This window comes from Hydra viridissima, unplaced genomic scaffold (genome assembly GCF_058129835.1).
Source record: "Hydra viridissima isolate aposymbiotic clone 2 unplaced genomic scaffold, HvirCarnegie_v1 scaffold_17, whole genome shotgun sequence".
Lineage (NCBI taxonomy): Eukaryota > Metazoa > Cnidaria > Hydrozoa > Anthoathecata > Hydridae > Hydra > Hydra viridissima.
The window spans coordinates 1,185,818-1,207,690 of record NW_028324316.1 but is presented as its reverse complement, the minus strand read 5'-3'; the positions used below and the strand labels follow the sequence as shown (position 1 = coordinate 1,207,690).

The following is a 21,873-nucleotide window of genomic DNA, read 5'->3' as shown; positions in this document are numbered from 1 at the left end:
ATTAAAAAAGATGAATTTCGTGACGATTGAGAATTTTGACGAGAGTAAATTAATAGCTGGGGAGAGTATCAAAAGATTCCTTTGTATTACGAGTATGACAATGGAAAAAGTCCTTTTATTTTAAGAACCCCCATTTTGTATTCTTTGGGTGTGTTTGAGAGTTTTGATCCAAAGACAAAAGAGCTGACTGGATATTCCATGTCTTTTGTTGCTCATGACGATAAAAAGGGATCAGAAGAAGAAAAGTTTATGGAGGTGACTGAAAAAATAACAAAATTTCTTCGCGAGCAAGTCATTCTTAAGGCAGCCTTGTTGAAAAAAGGAGGAAGAACAAAAAAATAATGGCTGAGGATTTATCCATTTTTAAGAAAAAGTCAGAAAGTTCATCTTCCATTTTTTTCGGAAAGCTGTATAGAAAAGAAAAGAACATTACTTCCTTGTTTAGTAAAAGGGAGAACAAAAAGATGGTCAAAGCTGATCCATTGGAGTATATTCGTCAAAGGTGTTTTGCAATTGTGTCTTTAAAAATTGAAAGTGTATTCATTGGATCACAGATCGAGTCGATTCAAGTCAAGCTTCCAGAAGTGTTCATCGCTAAAAATGCTCCTGTTTTGGTTCAAAGCATTATGAGCGATTTGGATTTAGGTGAAATGGAATCTGATGAAGAAATGATATAAGAAATTTTCTTTTCATATAAAAATGGATGCCTTAAAATCATTAATGAAAAATCAAGCCGATGTCAACGTGCGAGACCGTATCCTCGATACTCCTCTTCATATAGTCTCTCGAAACGGTAATGTCGAAGTGGTTAAATTGCTGGTGGAAAACGGAGCCGATGTCAACGCGCAAAATAATTACAGTCATACGCCGTTACTTAACGCTACGTTAAAAGGACATGTCGAAGTGGTTAAATTTTTGGTGAAAAACGGAGCCAACGTCAACGCGCAAGATAATTACAGTCATACGCCGTTACACAATGCATCTCGAAAAGTTTGTCTTGATATTGTTAAATTGTTAGTGGAAAAAGGAGCCGATGTGAACGCGCAAGACGACAACGGTTATACGCCGTTGCACGTAGCATCTCAAAACGGTGATCTTAAACTTGTAGAATTGCTGCTGGAAAACGGAGCCGATGTCAACGCACAAGATAATTACAATCATACGCCGTTGCACTTAGCATCTCGAAACGGTGATCTTAAAGTTGTAGAATTGCTGTTGGAAAACGGAGCCGATGTCAACGCGCAAGATAATTACAATCATACGTCGTTACTTTACGCTGCGACAAAAGGTAATCTTGAATTGCTTAAATTGCTGGTGGAAGACGGAGCTGATGTCATGTAGATCCATAGAAATTTTTAAATTTTGCACGAATTTAAAAATGATCAACGTTGAAGGAATTGTTTTACCCAATGAGGCTTTGACCAACTTTCAATTGGAAAAGGCTGCGAAACAACTGAAATTACAAAACTTTCGAGGTGTTTTTGAAAGAGACACATTGCCGAAAAAACCGAGAAGAAAAGAATGCGGAAATGCAAACACTGGTGATTCAAGCACTGGAGGATTTCATTGGGTGTGCTGGTTCAAAGACGGCGATAAGAAATGCAGCTTTGATTCTTACGGTCCACCTCCTCTTGTTGAATTGGTAAAATACTTAAAGAGTCCTGTTAATTACAACAGCGAAAGAGTGCAGTTTGGTAATACCTCTTATTACGGTCACTTGTGTCTTTACGTCTTGAAAAAATGGGATGAAGGAAACGACTTTCAAAGCATTATTAACACCTTGTGGTGATCTGATCTGAAGCCAAAAATAAAATCTGAGGCATATAAAAATGATTGACAAATTTGGTAGATCAGAATTGGGTCGTTATTTATACAACCCTTATTCAACCTCTCTTTCAAGCGATCTGTAGATCAGGACAGATGGAAACAGCACCGTCACTTCAAACATTGATTTTAACTCTCACAAAATCATCAACATGGCAGAACCAACCAACTCGCATGACGCAGCCACAAAAAATTACGTGGACACGCATGCGTCAGGTGCTGTGGGAACCGCAGACTTGGATTTGAATTTTCACAAAGCGATCAATTTGAACGAGCCTACCAATCTTCACGACGCTGCCACTAAAAATTACGTCGACGTCAGCTCGAGCATGAATGTCAAAGTGGATGGATCCAGCACGATCAGTGGAAGCTTGGATTTAAATTCCCACAAATTGATCAACGTCTCTGATCCAACGGCATTAAAAGACGCAGCGACAAAAGGGTATGTGGACGTTTTGTTTCAAAAATCCAACTTTTTAGGGCTTGTTCCAAATTCAAGCTTTTTGTCCTTAGGATTAAAATCGCAAACAATACCATCAGCCGCCACGACAACAGTTTTCACTTACTCGGACGGACCTGGAGTTTTGAAAGGCTGTGGCTGGCTCTCAGTGGAACTTTTCCTGGAAATGTTTTCATTCGAATATTTACAGATGGCGAAATTAACGTTGGAAATTATTCAGAAACCACGGAAGGAATAGGAGTGGACAACACTGGACTTGCTTGCGACTTTGCTGTTTTCTCCTATCGGTGGTCCTTTTTACGCCAGTTCTTTGCAAGGATGCAACGTTTTAAGCAACACTTCGTTGGGAGGATATTTTACTCTTGACATGCCGTTCAATACAAACATCAGCATCCAACTGGTCAACAAAAATACCTCTACAATGACTTACAGGATTCAACCGTTCATTTCCACATTCACCTCCATCCCTCCTCTCCTTTCATCCGTTAAATTGTACGGCAGGACGTTCAGATATTTAAACACCACTTACGGAAACGAATATGTTTTGCTTGACACAAATGGAAAAGGAAATGGAGTCTTTCTAAAATACACCAGGATGCACATCATCGGCGCTTCTGGAAGCTGGTGGGAATTGAGAGTCAGAATGTATGATGGGAATTTACCTCCTGGAAACGGAACCATTCTCAGTCTTTGGACTCCTTATAATACAAACAATTACACTACTTTTTCTGGATATGACGGTAACAGCAAATGCATCTTTTCCTCGTCTGGATTGGAAGATTTTTACTTGTCTTCGTGGAACGGATCAAACGTATCCTCGTTTAACAACACATCGACGGGACTGCTGTTACAATCCAGCTCAACCATAGGTTCCACCACCACCATTTCCTTTAACAGAAATTTTGGAGAGGCAGATTCCATGCCCAGCGTTGCAGCCGGAAGAAGGCTCGTTGTCACGCTCAACTCTGGAGACGCACAAGTCGGTCAATCCGGAAGCTTTAACCTTCTTCTCGGACAAGCCTATTATTATGCTTAAGTTGAGCCATAAAAAATATTATGCAAAATAAAATAAATAAATTTTAACACAAATGAAAATGTCTGAGATCTTAAAAATTAACAAGTTAAATTCCACGGATTCAAAGAATCTAAAAATCGAAGCGATCTTAAGAACCTGTGATAAACTTTTGCAAATAGCAAAATTTAAAGAGTATTTTCATGAATGTAAAAAAGAAGAGGAGGACATCGCAAAACAGAGAAGAGAAAGATTGAGAAAAAAGTTTCCTTTACTGTTAAAAAGATGTGAAGAATCATTTGTATTGACGAGAATAAGTTGAAAGGCACCGTTTAATTTAACGATCATTTGGATCATCCTCCTAGACGGCTTTGTCGTCGTTCCAGATGTGAAATATTTGCTCAAAGAGAAATTAAGTTGAACCGTTTATCCAAACAGACGACTGTTTTTATGTTTGGGATTAAAGAAGATAGAGGTATTGCTTTGGTGAATTTGAGGCATGAGCTAAATTTAAAGCTGAATTATTTCAGCCACTTTTTGCTTTTTTCAGAGTCTTTAGAGAACATCTTCATGGAGATTTATAACAGAAGCGACAAGGACGTCGTGATTAAAAAGGGAGAGAGTCTTTGCATCGTGAATTTCTTTTGAGGGAAGAAAATTTTTTATTTCTCCTTAATAAAAAAAATGGATATCAACAGTTATAAAGAAATATACCCAACTCTTCCAACGGCTCCAGTGGATGATGGACACGTTTACCGTCTTCAAAAAATAAGCGAAATCCAAAAAGAGATTGACAACGAGAGGAAGAAGAGAGTTCTCAGCAAAAAGTACCATCGCGTTTTCAGGATCATTTCAAATGTGGACAATACGATGCAGGGATTGTGCATAGCATTGGGTGCGACTGGAATAGGACTTTTGTCTACGATTATTGCAAGTCCAGCAGCGATTGCGTGTGAAGGGGTGGCTATTGGAATGGGTTTTTTATCGATTGTCGGAGGTCAAGTGAACAAAAGAATGGCTTTGAAAGCGGAAAAGCATGAAAAGATAAAAGTGCTGGTAGAGTCAAAATTGAACACGATCAGCGAGCACATTTCCAAAGCGTTGATGGATAATAAAATAAGCGATTCAGAGTTTCAGTTGATTCTTGGCGAGCTTCAAAAGTTTAAGACCATGACGGAGGAAATACGAACCAAAACTTAAAACGGAATAGATGAATTGGCTAAAGAGAACTTGATCCAAAAAGGTCGAGATGACGCGATTAAAGCGTTTAACAATTTTTATAAGAAATCGTAGATTTCCCACGGATTCCAAAAAGGGATCTGAAAAATAATTTCTATTGTATTTTAAAAACCATGTCTTTTTTTAAAATACAAGACCCGAACAAAAGAGATGAAATTGTGAGAGAGATTAATGACAGAAGAAAGAGGATTTATCAGAACAGCATCAACGACAACATTTTAGATGCAAATTTTCAGACGGATGTGGGAAAGCTGTTTAAGCCTCTTATTCAAAGCAACGAAAAGACGCTCAAAAAGATAAAATCCGAGGTTAAAAACGAGGTTAAAAACGAAGTTAAAAGCGAAGTTAAAAGCGAAGTTAAAAGCGAGGATAAACCCGAGCCTTTTTTAGAATCAACAGGATCTATTTTTCCTGAGGGCGACCAATTTATAAAAAGTTTGTTTGATCTGGACACAAGAGCAAAATTTAAAAGAAGCTTTAAGAAAAAGTTTGAATTGAGCAAAAGCGATGGTCAATATACGATTGGAAAAATGGGAGTGATGTTTGAAGGTAACGATATGATTGTTGGAGGCGAAAAGTATGAAGGAACAAAAGGTCTTTGGGATCTCATGACCAATCCAAACGTTTCAAAGAACGTGACAGCAGAAGATGTGGCTAATTACTCGAAAATTTTAGTAGAGAGTGAGGCTGTAAAGTCGAATGCGAGGTATAACAAACCCAGAGCTTCAGAGATTGAAAAATACAATCAATTCATCATCCCTATTGAAAATGAGCTGAAATCTCACAAGACTGAAAGTAGAGAAGATCCTGTTTCAGCTCCTACTAGTCACGATCTTCAAATGCTTGATGAAAAGCTTGCTGAAAAAGAACAAAGGAAGGAGCAGTTAAGAAAGGATTATCGTGAGGGTCTGGCACGTATTGAAGAAGGTAAAGATACGATGAGCGTTGAAGAATATAATAATTACAAGGATCGCATGAAAAAAGCTTATGACAGGAGAAAGAAAGGTTTAGGAGTGATCATTCTTCCTAGCGATCCGAATGCGTTGGTGGAAAAGCTTGAATTGAGCGTGGCTGCTTGTCGTGCTGGAAATACGGGATCGAGAAATGAAGCTGTGAGCATTTGCGATGAGCTGTTGAGGCAAAAGATGATTAGCAAAAACCAGTACAAATCGATAATGAAGGTGATCTGAAGGAATAATTTTTTTTCTCGTATTTAAAAATGATCATTTACAGAAACAGATATGTTAAGAAACACGTTGTTGGAGGAAGTGGAATCATGGACACGTTGCGTCATTTTTTAAAAAGAGCAGCAGCATCGGGCGCGTCAAGAGCAGCGTCTAATTTGGCTGGCAAGATTGAAAAAAGCGAGTTGGGAAGAGAGGCGATTACAGCTGCAAAATCTGCAGGGAAAGAGTTGACTTCTTCGGCGATTGCTACAGCAAAAGATGTGGCTATTGACCAAGGCAAAAAGGCGCTAGAAAAGGTGTATGCCTAGATTGGAACTCCTAATCCTCAAAAGGTTCCGCTTACTCAAAAAGGCAAAGACATTATTTCCGGAATGGTCGGACCTCCAAAGGTGAGCAGCGATTATTCCTCTCTTGGAGGGTCTCTGTCCATGAAAAACGCCATCCGAATCCAAGATCTGGTAAAACTGGGAAGAGGACTGAAGATCGCATGATGTCACCACGGATCTTGAAAAATTTTTTTCTTTGGTATAGAAAAATGGCAAATTCAGATGTTTTAGACATTACAGAAGAAATCATCATTGATGAATATATTGAGAGATATGAATTTCACGAATATGAACCGGTTAGCACCAATTTAAACACGTCCGGTGAGATAAGAATCAACATTGAGCAGCAAGATTTGTTCACGCGTCCCTGTGATGCTTACCTTTTGGTGGAAGGAAGACTGACAAAAGCACACGGTACTTCCTATGCGGATGCGGATGTGGTTACTCTTGTTAACAACGGCATCATGCACCTGTTCAGTCAGATTTCTTATCAGTTGTCGAATCAAGAGATTGAGACCATATACAGTCCAGGTCAAGCCACTACCTTGCTGGGTTTCCTAAAATATCCTCTAGAGTTCCAAGTGTCGGAAGGAATGAATCAGCTGTGGCAAAGAGACAGCACTGCCCTTGACGATCTTGTAGGCAATAGCGGCTTTAGCGCAAGACAGGATTTCATCAGTAAGCAGCCTGCTGATAAAGGGAGCTTTTCATTCTGCATTCCTTTGAAGCACATTTTTGGTTTATGTGAAGATTACGAAAAAGTTCTTTACGGATTCAAGCACACGATAACCCTTGTAAGGAAGAGCGACGTTGATGCGATTTTTAAGAGCGCTGAAACAGCCGCAGGAAAAGTAACCATGAGCAAACTGTCTTTGTTTATGCCTCATGTCACTCCCTCTGTTATGGCCAACAACCGTCTTTACAAACTCATCGAGTCCAAAGTGGACGTTCCGTTGACGTTTAGATCCAAACAGTGCGACACCATTGCCGTGCCAGTGTCCAATACGTTCAGTTGGAGGTTAAGTGCTAGATCAGCCAGTGAACGTCCGAGGTACATCATTGTTGGATTTCAGACCAATAAAGACGGTAGTCAAGATCTAAACCCTTCCGTGTTCAACCACTGCGATTTGAAAAACATATATGTGACCTTAAACAGCGAAAGGTATCCTGCTGTAGATTACGACTTGGCCTTTACAAACAACAAATTTTCAAGGGCTTACAGAGACGCATGCAAGTTTGACAACAAGATTTTTGGAATCAGCGAAATTGTCGCCCAGCCGAATATAACAGCGCTGAACTACAGACACATTTGTCCTATTTTCGTTTTTGACGTGAGCAAGCAGGCTGAGAGGTTAAAATCGACCGTGTTGGACGTGCAAATTAAAGCCACCTTTAACGCAAACGTTCCTGCAGACACTCAAGCCTTTGCCGTGGTGATCTCTGACAAGCTGCTCAGAATCAAATCCGACGGAAACAAAATGAACGTTGTGTATTAAGTGTCTCAAGATAAAAAAATAAATCCTTAATAAAAGGATGATTTATACGAAAAAGGATTTGAAAAATTTACTTATCGAAAACGGCATTTCCAAAACATCGAAAAGCAAAATGGGCTTGGTGATGATTGCGCTGGAGAACCATCTGATCGACAAAAATGCGATGATGGAGGATGTCAAGCCGATAGATTCCAAATACGAAAGGCTTCGTTTGATCCGAAACCATTCCGTGGCTGTAAAAATGACTCATGCTGAAACAGGAGAAGTGATCGAATACGGCTCTCTTTACAAAGCGATGAAAGAGACGGGACGCAGCAGCAATTATTTTGAGAGGCGAAACGGAAAATAAGATGAAAAAGGAATTTAGATTGAGATCATTAAATAAAATGACTTTCACCCGTTTTTTGTGGAGTGCAGCCAAAGAGAGCCTGATGCAAAAAAGAAAAGACAGCTTGAGGCTCTTGCGTTCAAGGATGTCCCGTTCAAAATTCCTGAAATGTACAGCGACGAAAAAAGAGACGAGCTTTACGCGATGTTGTGGAAAGAAAAAGAGGACGACTTTTCGCGGATGGAGAAAAAAATCAAAGAGCGCAACAGAGAGTGGGTCCATTTGAGCAAGCAAGAAAAGCTGAGAGCGATCGATAAACGCGTTCTTGAATTGGACTGCGATTGGGAAGAAAAGAAAAAAATGTCTGCAAAACTGAAAATGAACACGATGCTCCAATACGAATATTTTCCATTTGCTGAAAAAAAATTGAATTCGAGTAAGATCATTGACAGCGATTAAAAAAGATGGGTAATAATCAAAGCAAATGTGTTGTTGTTGAGAATCGCTTTACAAAAGAAGAAATTTTAACAGCTCTAGATGAAAACTCTGAGTTGTCTTCAAATCCGGTTTTTTGTAAATTTCAAAGAAGCGTTCGAAAGCTTCCAAAGCCATCCCAACTTCATTTAAAAGAAATAGCTGGAGACATATCGACTGACCTATTAAATCGCATTATACAAAGTTGTCTGAAATTTAATAGCGGTACAAACCTTTATGAAAAAGATGTAGTACAATATTTTCTTGACAGGGTGAAACCAATATGCTTTAAACTTCATGTTAATTAAGATCCTTTAGATCATTGGAAAATTCTCTAAATTTTTTAATTCTTTTTGAAGAATTGAAAATTGAACTCGAGATTTGCAGCGATTAAAAAAAGATGTTTGAAGAAGATGATTCGTCAGATGATGAGGCTGAAGAAATGGGAAGATTGCTGGAAAGAGAGTTAATTGCAGAAGAGTGGGAAAAATCTGATTGCGCTCCTGCTACTTAGATTCATTTGTGATTTTTCAAGTGAAAAAGTTTGCTGAAAAAAAAATTGAATTCGAGTTAAATAGTTGGCAACGATTAAAAAAGATGGATAATGTTATTAGAGGATTAGAAGAAAGAATAAACGAGTTGAAAGAAAAAAAAGAGTCAACTAAAGAGAAGATATACGCGCTAAAAAGTGAGAAAACAAAACTGGTTCAAAAAAGAAAGGAGGTGTCGGCGGAAAGAAAAATGAAATTCCCATACAAAATCAAAACGTGGGATGAAGAAAAAAAAAAGATTTTGGAAGATCTTGAATTGTCTGAGTTGAAGAAAAAAGCAAGTTCGCCAGAAGAGAAAAAAAAGGTGGCTCAAAAAATAAAAGAGATAAAAGAGAAAAGAAAAACTCCAATAAGTGAAGAGATGAAAGCTGAGAAAAAAATAATTTTAGAAAGAGTTAAAGAGCTCTCGATGAAAATAAAAAAGGTTAAAGAAGAAATAAAAATGCTGTATGACGAAATATTTGATATGGACACAAAGAAACTCAAATTGAATTGTGGAAAAGTGTATTTGAAAGGTGATTGTAGTAGGAAACTTTGTGAAAAGTGGTGTGAATTAATGAATTTTTAGTTTCTTTGAAACACGGTGATTCAATACTTATTAAAACTTGGGATTTTATTATGCGCATGCGTTAGCTGCAAATACATAAATATCATTATTTTAATTAAAAGTGTTATGCTTTCATTTTACAGTGCTTACTAGTTTTCCCGTTTGCTTATGTTTTTTTGTTGTTGGTAAACTTGATCTTGTAAATATAGCAAAACCGATCACAAATGAACTTGATTGAGTATTGTAATTATTAGAATTTGAAGTAGTAAAGTTGCTTTATTGGGATCAACAAAGCTTTGTTTTTAGCGAAATTAACACATTTTATTCATTTATATTTTAGAAGAACTGAAATTTTTGTAAGATTTTGGTAAGTTAATAACAATACTCCTTCTTTTTATCTTTTCAAAAAAAATAGTCCCTATTACCAGTCATTTTTTTATAAGAAAATATAATGTTTTTGAATAGGGAAGGTTTCACGAAAAAAACTCCGTAAAATATGGCGAGTAATCACCAACAAAAACTTTCCAGAGTGTGTAGAATATGTGGAAACCTTTTAGGAAAAGACAGTTTAAAAACTGACAGTAAAATAGATCGAATTTATAAAGCTTTTGGAATAAATGTATCAGAAGATTCTCAGTGTAGTCATCCAGAGAAAATGTGCATGAAGTGTTATACTTCTCTTAGAAACATCGAAAATAGAGGCAGTAAAGTTTTCAAAGCTCCAAAAATTTGGGTAAAATGTCCAACAGTTGAATGCAAATGTGTTTTTGGTATTCCTGGTCGAAAACCTCTATCTAATGTTGGGCGACCAAGAAAGGTTAAAAAATGGACAAAATTTCATATAAAATCATTTCTTGATTCATTGCCTATACAAGAAGATAAAGAAATTTTAACAGAACTAAACCATGAACTAAATCCACATATAGTTTTATGCATTTGTAAGATTTGTGGGGAAGTTATGAATCAGCCTGTCATGCTAAAGAACTGTCAACACTCATTCTGTAGCTTGTGCATTTTATCAAATGTTAAAGATAAATTAGAAAATGATTCAAATTGTCCATTATGTAAAACTAACATCACAATTGACAGCCTATCATATTCTGTCCATATATCTGAAATTATAAAACATTTAACTATTATATGCAAGAATTGTGACAAAAAAGTATTTTTGAAAGACAAAAATTTTGAAAATCATGACTGCAGAAAAATATCAAATAGCACCATAAATGAAAACGACCAATTAGTTAGCATAAACAGTTTTTACCAAATCACTGACACAAGTGAAATCCCACGAGAAGCCAATGATGCTGTTTTACATATCATTAAAAAAAAGTTGAATCAGTCCAAAACATCTACAATAGAATTTTCATCCGGTGGGCCTAGGGTAAGAAATATGTTTTAACTTTATAGCAAGTTAAATAGTGTTTACTTTTCTATTATGCTAGATATAATTATAATTATTAGAATTGTAGTAGTATTTAAACTTTATTACATCATTTTAATGCAATCTATATTTTAAGCAAGAGTAGACTAGTTTGATTTAGTTTTTTTAATATTAAATATAACTTATAAAAAAAATATAAAATATTATTTTATTTTCTATTTTAAGTAATGTTTTGTTTAATTTACAGCCACTTTGTTTTGTTTCTGCTCCCAAAGCTTATAAAGATAGCGCAAACTGTAGTAACAGCACTCTAAGAAAAAGACAAAAATATTTATTGGAACAATTCAACCATACAGCTGGTAGTTCTAAGGACTCTAAAATCTGTCAAACAGCTGTAATGTTAAAGTCATATGATAATGATGAAGCAAATGAAATTTTAACTAAAGCCAATATTGGAAGAGTGGATTTAAATGCAGAAGAAATGGTTGCTTTAAAAGCTGATATGGGTATTCCTTGGAATAAATTGAAAACTATGGCTAGGTAAATATAAATATGGAACTTAAAATACTTTTTGTAATTTCGTTTTTTATTTGAGAACTTGTAGTTCATTTTTACAATTGTTTATAATTGCAAAACTTATTGCTTGTATATTATTATTCTAGGTGGTTAAATTCGAAAAATATTAAAATTGCTTCAAACAACAAACAAAGAGTTGTTGCAAAGGAATGGGCTGGAAATGATTTAGTTGTTTTAGATGGACCATTTACATTTCAAAATGAGAATAATAATGCTGTTGTTGAAATTAAACTAGCTCCTTGGGCATATATCAACGACCTACCTCAAAATATAGAAAACCTACTAAATCTTATGGAAAAGTAATAACTCATTAATTTGAGATATTTTTAATAAACACTTAAATTTATAAATTACTAGAAAAATAAAAGTTAATCTTTATACTAATTTGTATAAGATAAGTATATATATATATATATATATATATATATATATATATTATATAATTTTATATATATATATATATATATATATATATATATATATATATATATATATATATATATATATATATATATATATATATATATATATATATAAATGCATATATGTGTATATACAACAAACTGTTTTATTCTATATAATAAAAAAGTGTATTGCATAAAATAATATATTTAATGCTCAATGCTAATAATGCCTTGATTTATGAATTGATTTGACTTTTTTTGATATTTTTTTATTTATAGCATCAACCATTGCTTGACTTATGCAATTCGATTCCAAAGCTAGTTGTAGACCTTGGATTTATAGATACTGGTGTTCACTTACAATCTATTGATGTGAGCCAGAAATTTAAAAAGTTATTTTCATATTATTCTAAGTGTCATAATATTATGAATAGTTCACACTATTTCAAAGATAATGATATTCAGGAGCTTGGTAAATATTTAACTGACTTTTTCGATTTTACTCTTGTAAATTTTTCTCTTGATTGTAAATTATAATACCTAAACTACCTCTTGTTATTTTTACAGTATGATATTATTGAGTATTATTTTTCTTTATGTATTGTATAATGGAAAATTTCGTCAATTTTTAGATTTAGCAATCAAAAAACATCATGGAATTTTATAGATTTACATGGCCAGATGCTTCTGTAACACCTAAAATGCATTTACTTGAAAACCATGTATATCAGTTTATTGAAAAATGGAGATTAGGAATCGGTGTGTATGGTGAACAAGGTGGTGAAAGTTTACACGCCGAATTCAACAATCTTAATAGATTATTCTGGCATATGAAGGGTTGTAGTCGGCTAGAAAGCACTGTTAAAGAACATTTTTTAAGAAATCATCCTAAAGCAAAAGATATAAAGCCAATTGTAAAAAAAAGAAAAATGAGTTAATAAAATTTTACAAATATTTTTGTAAAAGAATTTTAAAATTAGTTGAAAATTTGTTATAAATTTTAAAAGTTTAAAAGAAAAACAAATTCCCAATTTAAATTTCATTTTCAAATTGACCTTATTGATTTTAACCCTTAAGCATAAATAAGCTAACCTTACATTTTTTTCAGTCAAAAAAATAAAATAATTTTTGCCTAACGTTATATAAATTATCTCGATTTAAAAAAATGACTGGTGAAAATGATTAATATAAAATTTTTCCTTAGAGTATCGAGAATAAGAATATGTTTTAACTTTTATCCAAAAAATTTTCAGTCGCAAGATATTCTATAAATAAGTGAGGGGATGCTGTTTTTTTTTCACCTAAAAACTTAATTATTTTAAACAAAAAAATCTCTTACTTTACGACTTATTATTATTATTTTTTTTAATTTAATAAAGAGCTTATCAATTATATAACTTAAAAACTTTTTATTTTTTTGATTGCGAAGACTAAATAGACATTTAGAAAGGAAATCAATCACTAAAGTTTTTAGTTTTTACGGAAAAACTGCTCCGCCATTTTTTTAAATTTTTTATATAGTGTAATTTAATGCGCATGCTCAATGTAACATCCTACGCTTAAATCACCGTGGAAACCGTGGAAAATCTGCGATTTTTTAGATCCTTTTTTGATTCTTTTTTAAGAATTAAAAAAAATTGAATTTGAGTTAAATCATTGACAACGATTAAAAAAATGGAATGGTTTAAAGGGAGTGATCTTTTAAATGCTCTTGACGATAATCCAACTTCTTACAAAACAAAATCAGCAAAATTACTTGAATTCTTTAACGATGTTGAAAAACTTCCAAATGAACTAAAAATGGTTATCAGAGAAATGTTTAAAGGAATCCCGTTTTTAGAAGCCTTTCCAATTTTAAAAGCAGTTACTGCTCTGCATCATGATCATCAATCAGGAATATTACCCCCCGAAAAACTGGAACAATATCATTTTTTGTGTCGGTTTTTAACGACATTTAACACCATTCATTCAGATCTAATCCAATTTGCCATTACTGGGAAAATGAAAGGATTTAATTTTTAAGATCTTTTAATTCTTTTTAAAGAATTGAAAAATTCAGAGAATCTGAAAAATTGAATTCGAGTAAAATCATTGACAACGATTAAAAAAGATGGAGGTTATTGACGAAACTATTGTATTTGATGAATTGGGTGACAAGCTAATTATTGAATATGTTGAAGAAGCACCTGTTGTTAAGAAAGATACTCCAAAACGTGAATCGTCACGTGAATCATCATATATAGATTGTGAACATTCTTTTTGCTGGGGTTCATGTGCAAGATTTTAAGATCATTTCATGATCACTGAAAAATGATTTTTTGATTCTTTTTAAAGAATTGAAAAAAAATTGAATTAAGAAGAATAAAATCTTTCAGTAATAAAAATGCATTACACAAAAAAGGAATTGAAAGAGTTGTTGATGAAAAATGGTGTTAACAAAACATCAAACAATTTGTAGGCTTTGACACTGATCGCGTATGAATACAATTTGCTCGATAAAGAAGAATTGATGAAAAAGGTGAAAGAAAGAAAACCAGTGGGAAGACCTAGAACACGTGAACCAAAAGAGAAAAAGCCTATCGATCTTAAATGGGCAAGACTTGTAGAAATTAGAAAACATCCCCTCATTTATAAAATTACCCATGTGGAAACGGGTGAGGTGGTCGAATACAAGTCTCATTACCAATTAAGAAAAGAAACGGGCCATTACTGGAAATGCTTTGACAATAAACATGGTTATCAAATAAAAGTGGTTAAGTCGTAACGTGATTTTAATTTTGCTGAAAATTAAAATTTTTGATCACGGCAGAAATTGAAATGGCTTAAAGATTTTTTTCTCCTTTATAAAATGGACAAACTAAATATGAAAGCGTTAAAAGAGATGGCTAATGACCGAGGCGTCAAAGGCATCTCAAGAATGAGAAAAGCTGAGCTCATTGCAGCTATAAAAAATACAAAACCCATCATTGGGTATGGTCCTGCTCCTCATCATGTAGCTCGTAGACGCACGACTGAGGCAAAAAGTAAAAAGGCGATCATCAACATGAAAAACGATGACAATCAATGCTTTATGTGGAGTGTTACCAGGGCGCTTAACATGAAAGAAAAAATTGGTGAGAGAATTGATGAAGACTTGATTCTAAAATCTAAAGAGCTCAATTGGAATGGAATGGAATTTCCTGTCTCTCTTACTCAAGGTATCAACAAGTTTGAAGCTAATAATCCAGATATTAGCATCAACGTCTTTGGGTACGAAGGAAAAATAATACATCCTTTACGAATATCCATAATTTTAGATTGAAAGCATAACATCAATTTGCTGCTCATTTCAAACAAAGACACTAACCATTACTGCCTCATTAAAAACTTAGGAAAACTGGTTGGTTCTTCAGTAACAAAAGGAAAAAGAAAACAACATATTTGCAGAAATTGCATGCAAGCTTATGACCAAGAAGAAAAGCTTTAAAAACACCGAGAAGACTGCTATAAGCACATATCGGTTCGAATTGAACTTCCAAAAGAAGGAACAACCGTTCAGTTTAAAAACTACTACATGTCCATGAGAATTCCGTTTGTGGTCAATGCAGATTTTGAATGCTTCACCAAGCTCATCAATGACAACACTGAATATAATAATAAAGAATCGTACACCAAAAAATACCAAAAGTATGTTCCAAGCTCGTTCAGCTACTTCATCAAATGCTTCGACAAAACCATTTACAAGGGAAAGCCAGTCATGTACACAGCAGAAAGCGAAGAGGATGATGTGGCACAAAAATTTATCACCATGTTTGAAGCAGACCTTACAGAGATTTGGAACGATTGCGATTTACGACAAAAACAGTGGAAGGAAAAGAAACTCAAGACTGATGAGAATAAGAAGAAGTTTAAAGCTGCAACCGAATGTCATATTTGCAAAAAGGATCTTAACGGTGATAAAGTATGGGATCACTGTCATTTGACTGGAAAGTACCGTGGTGCTGCTCACAAACAATGCAACATAGATTATCAAATCCCTAGTTTCATACCCATTTTTTTACACAATTTGTCCGGTTACGACAGTCATTTGTTTATCAAGAAATTAGCTGGAAAAGACGGAAAGCTAACTTGCATACCCAACAATGAAGAAAATTACATCAGCTTCTCGAAAAAAATCAAAGTGAGAGACTATATGGATGAGAAAGGCAAACCAAAAAAAGTAAAGAAAGAAATGAGGTTTCTTGACAGCTTCAGATTCTTACCCTTCGGTTTAGAAAAACTAACTAAAAATCTAACCGATGAACAATGCAAAAACGTTAGAGAATATTTTCCTGAAGATAAACAGTTCAACTTGATTAGAAAAAAAGGCATTTACCCCTATGATTGGGTAGACTCCATTGAAAAGTTTTCCAAAACGCAATTACCGCCCAAAGAAGACTTTTATTCCAGACTAAACGATAAACACATCACTGATGAAGAATACGCGCATGCTCAAAACGTTTGGGACGTATTTGGATGCAAAACGTTTAAAGAATACCACGAGCTGTACAACATCTCAGACGTGCTCATTCAAACAGACGTTATTGAAAATTTTAGAAACGTGTGCATAGAAAGTTACGAACAAGATCCCGCATGGTATTACACCTGTCCTGGGCTCGGTATGCAAGCTTGTTATAAAAATACTGAAGCTAAAATAGAACTTTTTAGCAATCTTGATATGCTTCACATGACACAAAAAGGAATACGCGGTGGAATCAGCATGATCTCCAACCGACTTGGCACTGCTAATAACAAATACATGTCAGACTATGACCCTTCAAAACCATCAACATTCCTCCAGTATTTAGACGCCAACAATCTTTATGGATGGGGTATGAGCAAACCTCTTCCCGTTGGAGGATTCAGATGGATGAATTATGAAGAGCTTAAAAATTGGCGCAGCATGCCATGCTTTCTCGAAGTCGATTTGAACTATCCTGAGGAGCTTCACGATTTACACAACGATTACCCTTTAGCACCTGAAAGATTAACCATTGGAAAAGTAGAAAAGCTGGTTCCCAATTTAAACCCAAAAAAGAAATACGTCGTTCATCATGAAAACCTAAAACTCTAAGAACGAATGGGATTAGTCATCACCAAAGTTCATCGAGGTTTCACCTTTAGAGAAGAACCTTGGATGAAACCATACATCGATTTCAATACCAAAAAAAGAACAGAAACATCCTTCGAATCTGATAAGGGATTTTTCAAACTCATGAACAACTCTGTCTTTGGAAAAACCATGGAAAACATTGAAAATCATGTTGACGTTAGACTTGTCACCACTAAAAAAGAAGCCTTAAAATTATCCAAAAAACCTCAATTCGAAAGCTTCACCATTTTTGATGAAAAAATAATCGCGGTTCACATGAAGAGAAAAAAGTTGGTTTACAACAAACCTGTTTACTTAGGAATGAGCATCCTCGACATCAGCAAAATTTTAATGTTTATACACCACTATGACTACATGAAACCAAAATACGGTGATCGCTTAAAATTACTCATGACCGACACTGACTCGCTCTTTTACGAAACCGAAACAGAAGATTTTTACAAAGACATTGCTGATGATGTACTTGAAAAATTTGACACGAGCGAATTTCCTAAAGATCATCCTGCCATTCAAAACGTTGGATTCAAAGTAGATGAAAATAAAAAAGTTATTGGCATGTTTAAAGATGAGGCTGCTGGTAAACAAATTAAAGAGTTTGTTGGACTTAGACCCAAGCTCTACTCTTACTACATACCTAAAGAAAATGAAGAACACAAAAAATGCAAAGGGGTACAAAAGAACGTGGTTAAAAATCACATCAAGCATCAACATTATAAAGACTGCATAATGGATAAGAAAGAAAAACTTGCAACCATGAACGTTATCCGCTCTCATCTTCATGAAAATTACACCGAAGAAATTAACAATGTCGCACTCAGCGCTAACGACGACAAAAGAATTATCTTAAATGACGGAATTCATACCCTTGCCATCGGTCACTACAAATTAAGGTAAGAAAATTGAATAAAAAGGTAAGAAAAATATACATTTCTGAATTAAAAAGACAGCAAGAAGTTTTATTAATTCCACCATCTTTAAAATAACACCCACCCAATATATAACGCTAACAATGACTCAGAACACGACTTGAAAAAGGATCAACACCTTAAGTATGGAAAAGTATCAATGAGCCAGAACCCGCATTTTTCATCTACTGACGTGTTAAACAGGTTCGTGTACGAATCGAAAAACGTTTTCGAGGACGGAGAAATAGTCAACGAAGCCGCTGTTGTCGAAGCCTCGGAAACGTAGGCTTCGATCGAGAAAAAAATCTCGCATTTCGTAAAAACGTTTTACGAAAGCACTTTTTTCGAAACGAATCGATTGTCGTGTTTTAACAAAACGCACTACGTCGAGTACAACATTAAAATGGGTTATTGCTTGGGCGTCGAATACGACGCGGACGAGGAATATTATCAGATTCGTTTGCAAGAATACAAGAGTCCCGTGTATTCGGTGAACGTGTTGTCCTACGCGATTTCGCTGAAATGTCATCAAAAAGGAGTTTTAAAAAAAAGCGCCGTCTCGATGGGAATGAAAAAAAAAGGCTGGAGCGTGCTGTGCTTGCTTCGTTTCGAAGCCGTGTCGTACGTTCATCAGCATCACGGCGGTAAAGAGATGAAAGTGATGAAACATCTAACGACGATCGGTGGACGAACGAAAAGAGCAAACGAATTGACCGAAGAATAGCTGAAAATCAAAAGGAAAAAAGACAACGAGAGAAAGCGAAAAAAAAAAGAGACGATTACAAAACAAGAGCTTCTTGTTCTGAACGAGAAAGAGAGAGAGAGAATGAAGCTGAAAAGATAAGACCCGTCGAAACGAAGCGAAGAAAATGCGAGAAAAAAACAAAAGAGCGAGAGAAAAGAACCTCGTCATCGAAGCGGAACAAAGCCAACCAGGGAGATCGAAGGACCGTGGCAGCGCGGCGGAGAATCGTCTTTGGCGAAGAATCAACAAAACGGCAAAAAAAAATCACGCGTCGTTTTTACAAGAGCGCAGAAAATCGTGTTGAATTCGACGCTTGGAGAATAGAGCAAACTTTTTTGGACTATTCGCCGTTGTTCGGGGAAGGATTGTGTTTTTACGCGGCGATGGTCGTTTCTCTGACGCTCAGCAAGTTGAACGGGGATTCGCTAGAAAAATGGAAAGAGTTTTTGAGGAAACGTAACGACGGCGACGAAGCGGCCGACATCGAAGAAGAAAACGAATTCTAAGAGGTGATGGAAGAAGGGCTGAGCAAAAAGCAGATAGAAACTCAGAGAGTCGCGTTGGAAAAGTTAAAGAAACCGTTCGTGACGATCGAAATGTTGAGCGAAATGTGTCAGGATTTTGCGTAAGACGAGTTTTTCCTCGACCGCAACGTTCAAGTGTGGACGTATCGAAAAAAAAACAACAACGCGATTTACTACATGAAAAGCTTCAAGAGAAAAGCCGTCAGAAAAACGAGAGACTATGTCAAGTGTCTTTTTGAGAGCAGAAAAACGCTGTCCGAGGAATGGGACAAGCACAAAAAGTTTCGGACTCGCGAAGAACGAGAAGCGGCCAACGCTCGTTAGCAAAACAGATAGACGCTGAAGATCTCTCTGAGACAAGAAGAAGAAGAAGAAGAAGAAGAAAACCGTTGCACGCACCGAAGCACAATGCACGCTTGCTCCATGCTGACGCTGCAGCATTGCTTTTATTACGAAAAATCGCAAGCCTGTTTGCAAAAAATGCAGCAGTGCGAGAAATGTTCTCTGCTTTTTACTCATCTGAACAATCAGTCGCCTTCGTGCAAAGGCTTTTACGCCAAGACGCAGTTCGCATTTTCCAAACACGGTTATTACGGGGAAAACGATTCTTTTTTGGGCGGCTGTCGAGTTGCTCCGCCGTTTTTCATGACGTTCGACACCGAAACCGAACTGGTGAAAAGCGCGCGTGAATTAACGACGCCGACCACGCGAGAGTTGGGCTCTCAAATCTATTTTTGTCACACGTTCTCTCTGTTTTACACTCATCCTCCTCTGGCTCGATCGCTGTTTGGCAAACGTCGCACGGCGGTGACTTGGTACTACGAAAACACCGAAGAGAACATGTCCCGTTGTCCGTTGAGAAAACTGCCCGTCGAGATGAACCATTCTTGGTTAAGAGCCGAACGTCGAGCTGCGTACGAAGATTGTCTTTACGAAAAGGGCGGTGACTTTTCCGATCTGAGGTGTTTTGACATGCTGACGATCGCCAAGAGCGTGCAACGATACATGGTCGATGTTTTGAAACCGCTCCACACCGAGCTGAGAATAACGCCCGAAGAACGACGGACGTTGCTGAACGACGAAAAGCTCAATAAGCGGTGCACGGTGTGTCGACAAGAGTTGGAGTTGGGCGTGCGTTGAAAGAAATCGCCGCTGTTTGCTGTTTCCGAGGCGGCGGGTGATGGCTCCGGGGCGACGGGCGACGGCGGTGGCGGCCTGGTGCCGGCAGGCACCACCTCCGAGTCGCGAAGCGACTCGGAGGTGGAGGAGGTATACGTGGACAAAAACCTCCACCGAGGAGAGATCAAAAGAGAAAACGTCAAACGGTGGCTGTTCAAGGGCATAACGCGCATGGACATGACGAACGATCTGCTGTCGAACACGCAAAAATGGCTGGTGGGCAAAGACTACAATTCGACGAAAGAGGTTTTGCTCTAACCGGCGCGACCGAGACGCCACGGACCGAGAGGTGCTTGATTTCGAACTGTTCAGCAACCTCGAACCCGAAAAAGCGTGGAACCTTTTAATTCCGTTTTACGAGCGAATGACGAATGAGCGCTTGCCGTCTTTGCCATCGTCGCCGAATCCCCCTCCTCGCTTGTTGAAGATTGTATACGTAAGTTTAAAAAAGAGACGGCATCCGTGGATCGACATGGTGAAAGCGTTCGGCGCATCGCGTCCCAATTACGACGTTTTTTTCAACGTGATGATGAGCAAAGCCTATCAGCTGTGCGGTGACGGAGGAAAACCGGGGACGAGAGAAATGTTGTACGGCAACAAAAATATGGCCAAAGCGTATGCGGCGCAGCACGACAAACTGATGACGATGTTTGAGAATCACGTGGTGGTAGATCACTTTCATTGGACGGGAAAAGTGGTCGGTTTGGCTCACAACAGCTGCAACATGAGTTACGGAGCTCCAATCGAACTCGATCCCGTCATAAACGTGTACGCTTACAACTCGTGGTTCGACAACCGAGTCTTGAATTTGAGCTGTTCGTTCGCCAAGTGTTTCAGCTTTTTTAAAATTTCGCCTCGCGCCGGTGAAGAAGACGAAGAAGAAGAAGAAGAAGAAGGCGGAGGAACGGAAAAAGAAGAAGAAAAAAAGTACAAAAAAAGTACAAAAAAGAGACGTCTCGTCACGTTTCCTTGGAAGAGAAACTGTTTGCGATTGCTAAGAGCTCTTCAAAAATCGCGCTTTACATGTTCGACGGGAACGTGCGCGTGTTGGACAGCTTGAAAATATTGAACCAATCTTTGGATTCGGCTACTTCCATGCTCGGGGAAGAACTGCAACGTCTCGTGAGAGAAAACATGATCGAGTTTTTGAAAGAAGAAAACCTCCTTCCTTCGCTTTTGAGCGAGTGCGAAACGCGGGAGCTGAGCTCCTTTGTGAACATAAAAACGGTGTTTCCCTATCAGCACATCAACGACGAGTGTTTGGATCTCGAATAGGGAAGGTGTCCTTCGTTAGAACTGTTTGCCGAAAACCATTTGAGCAAAAGCAAAACGAAAGAAGGAGGGATGAATAAAATCAAACCCGCATACGTCAACGTGAAGCGGATGTGGGAGCTTTTAAAGCTGAAAACGCTGAGACCGCTGTTGAAACTGTACGCGGCGATGGACACCACGAGCTTGGGAGCGGTGTTGATCAATTTCGACAACAAGATGTTCGAAAACACGGGTTTTCACATGATGAAGGTGGTTTCCGTTTTCAAGTTTGCCAGCTTGTTCAACTCTGTCGACAGCGGAATTTCCATTCTT

The 21,873-nt window shown here is 36.9% G+C and overlaps 2 protein-coding genes and 1 pseudogene across 4 annotated transcripts in view; all 3 read left to right on the top strand.

Annotated features, from left to right (window-relative positions):
• Window positions 1–21,873, top strand: part of LOC149876957 (uncharacterized) — a 179,264-nt gene that overhangs the window by 40,839 nt on the left and 116,552 nt on the right. The window lies entirely within an intron of this gene.
• LOC149876965 (uncharacterized) lies at window positions 6,258–7,796 on the top strand. The gene is made up of 2 exons (XM_090074817.1): window positions 6,258–7,481; window positions 7,581–7,796. The coding sequence occupies exons 1-2, from the start codon at window positions 6,258–6,260 to the stop codon at window positions 7,794–7,796; spliced, it is 1,440 nt and encodes a 479-aa protein (XP_089930943.1).
• On the top strand, window positions 9,523–12,824 carry LOC149876964 (uncharacterized; annotated as a pseudogene). Its single transcript, XR_016448434.1, has 7 exons — window positions 9,523–9,808; window positions 9,907–10,825; window positions 11,073–11,365; window positions 11,488–11,700; window positions 11,759–11,768; window positions 12,085–12,277; window positions 12,438–12,824. The product of XR_016448434.1 is annotated as an uncharacterized LOC149876964 (transcript).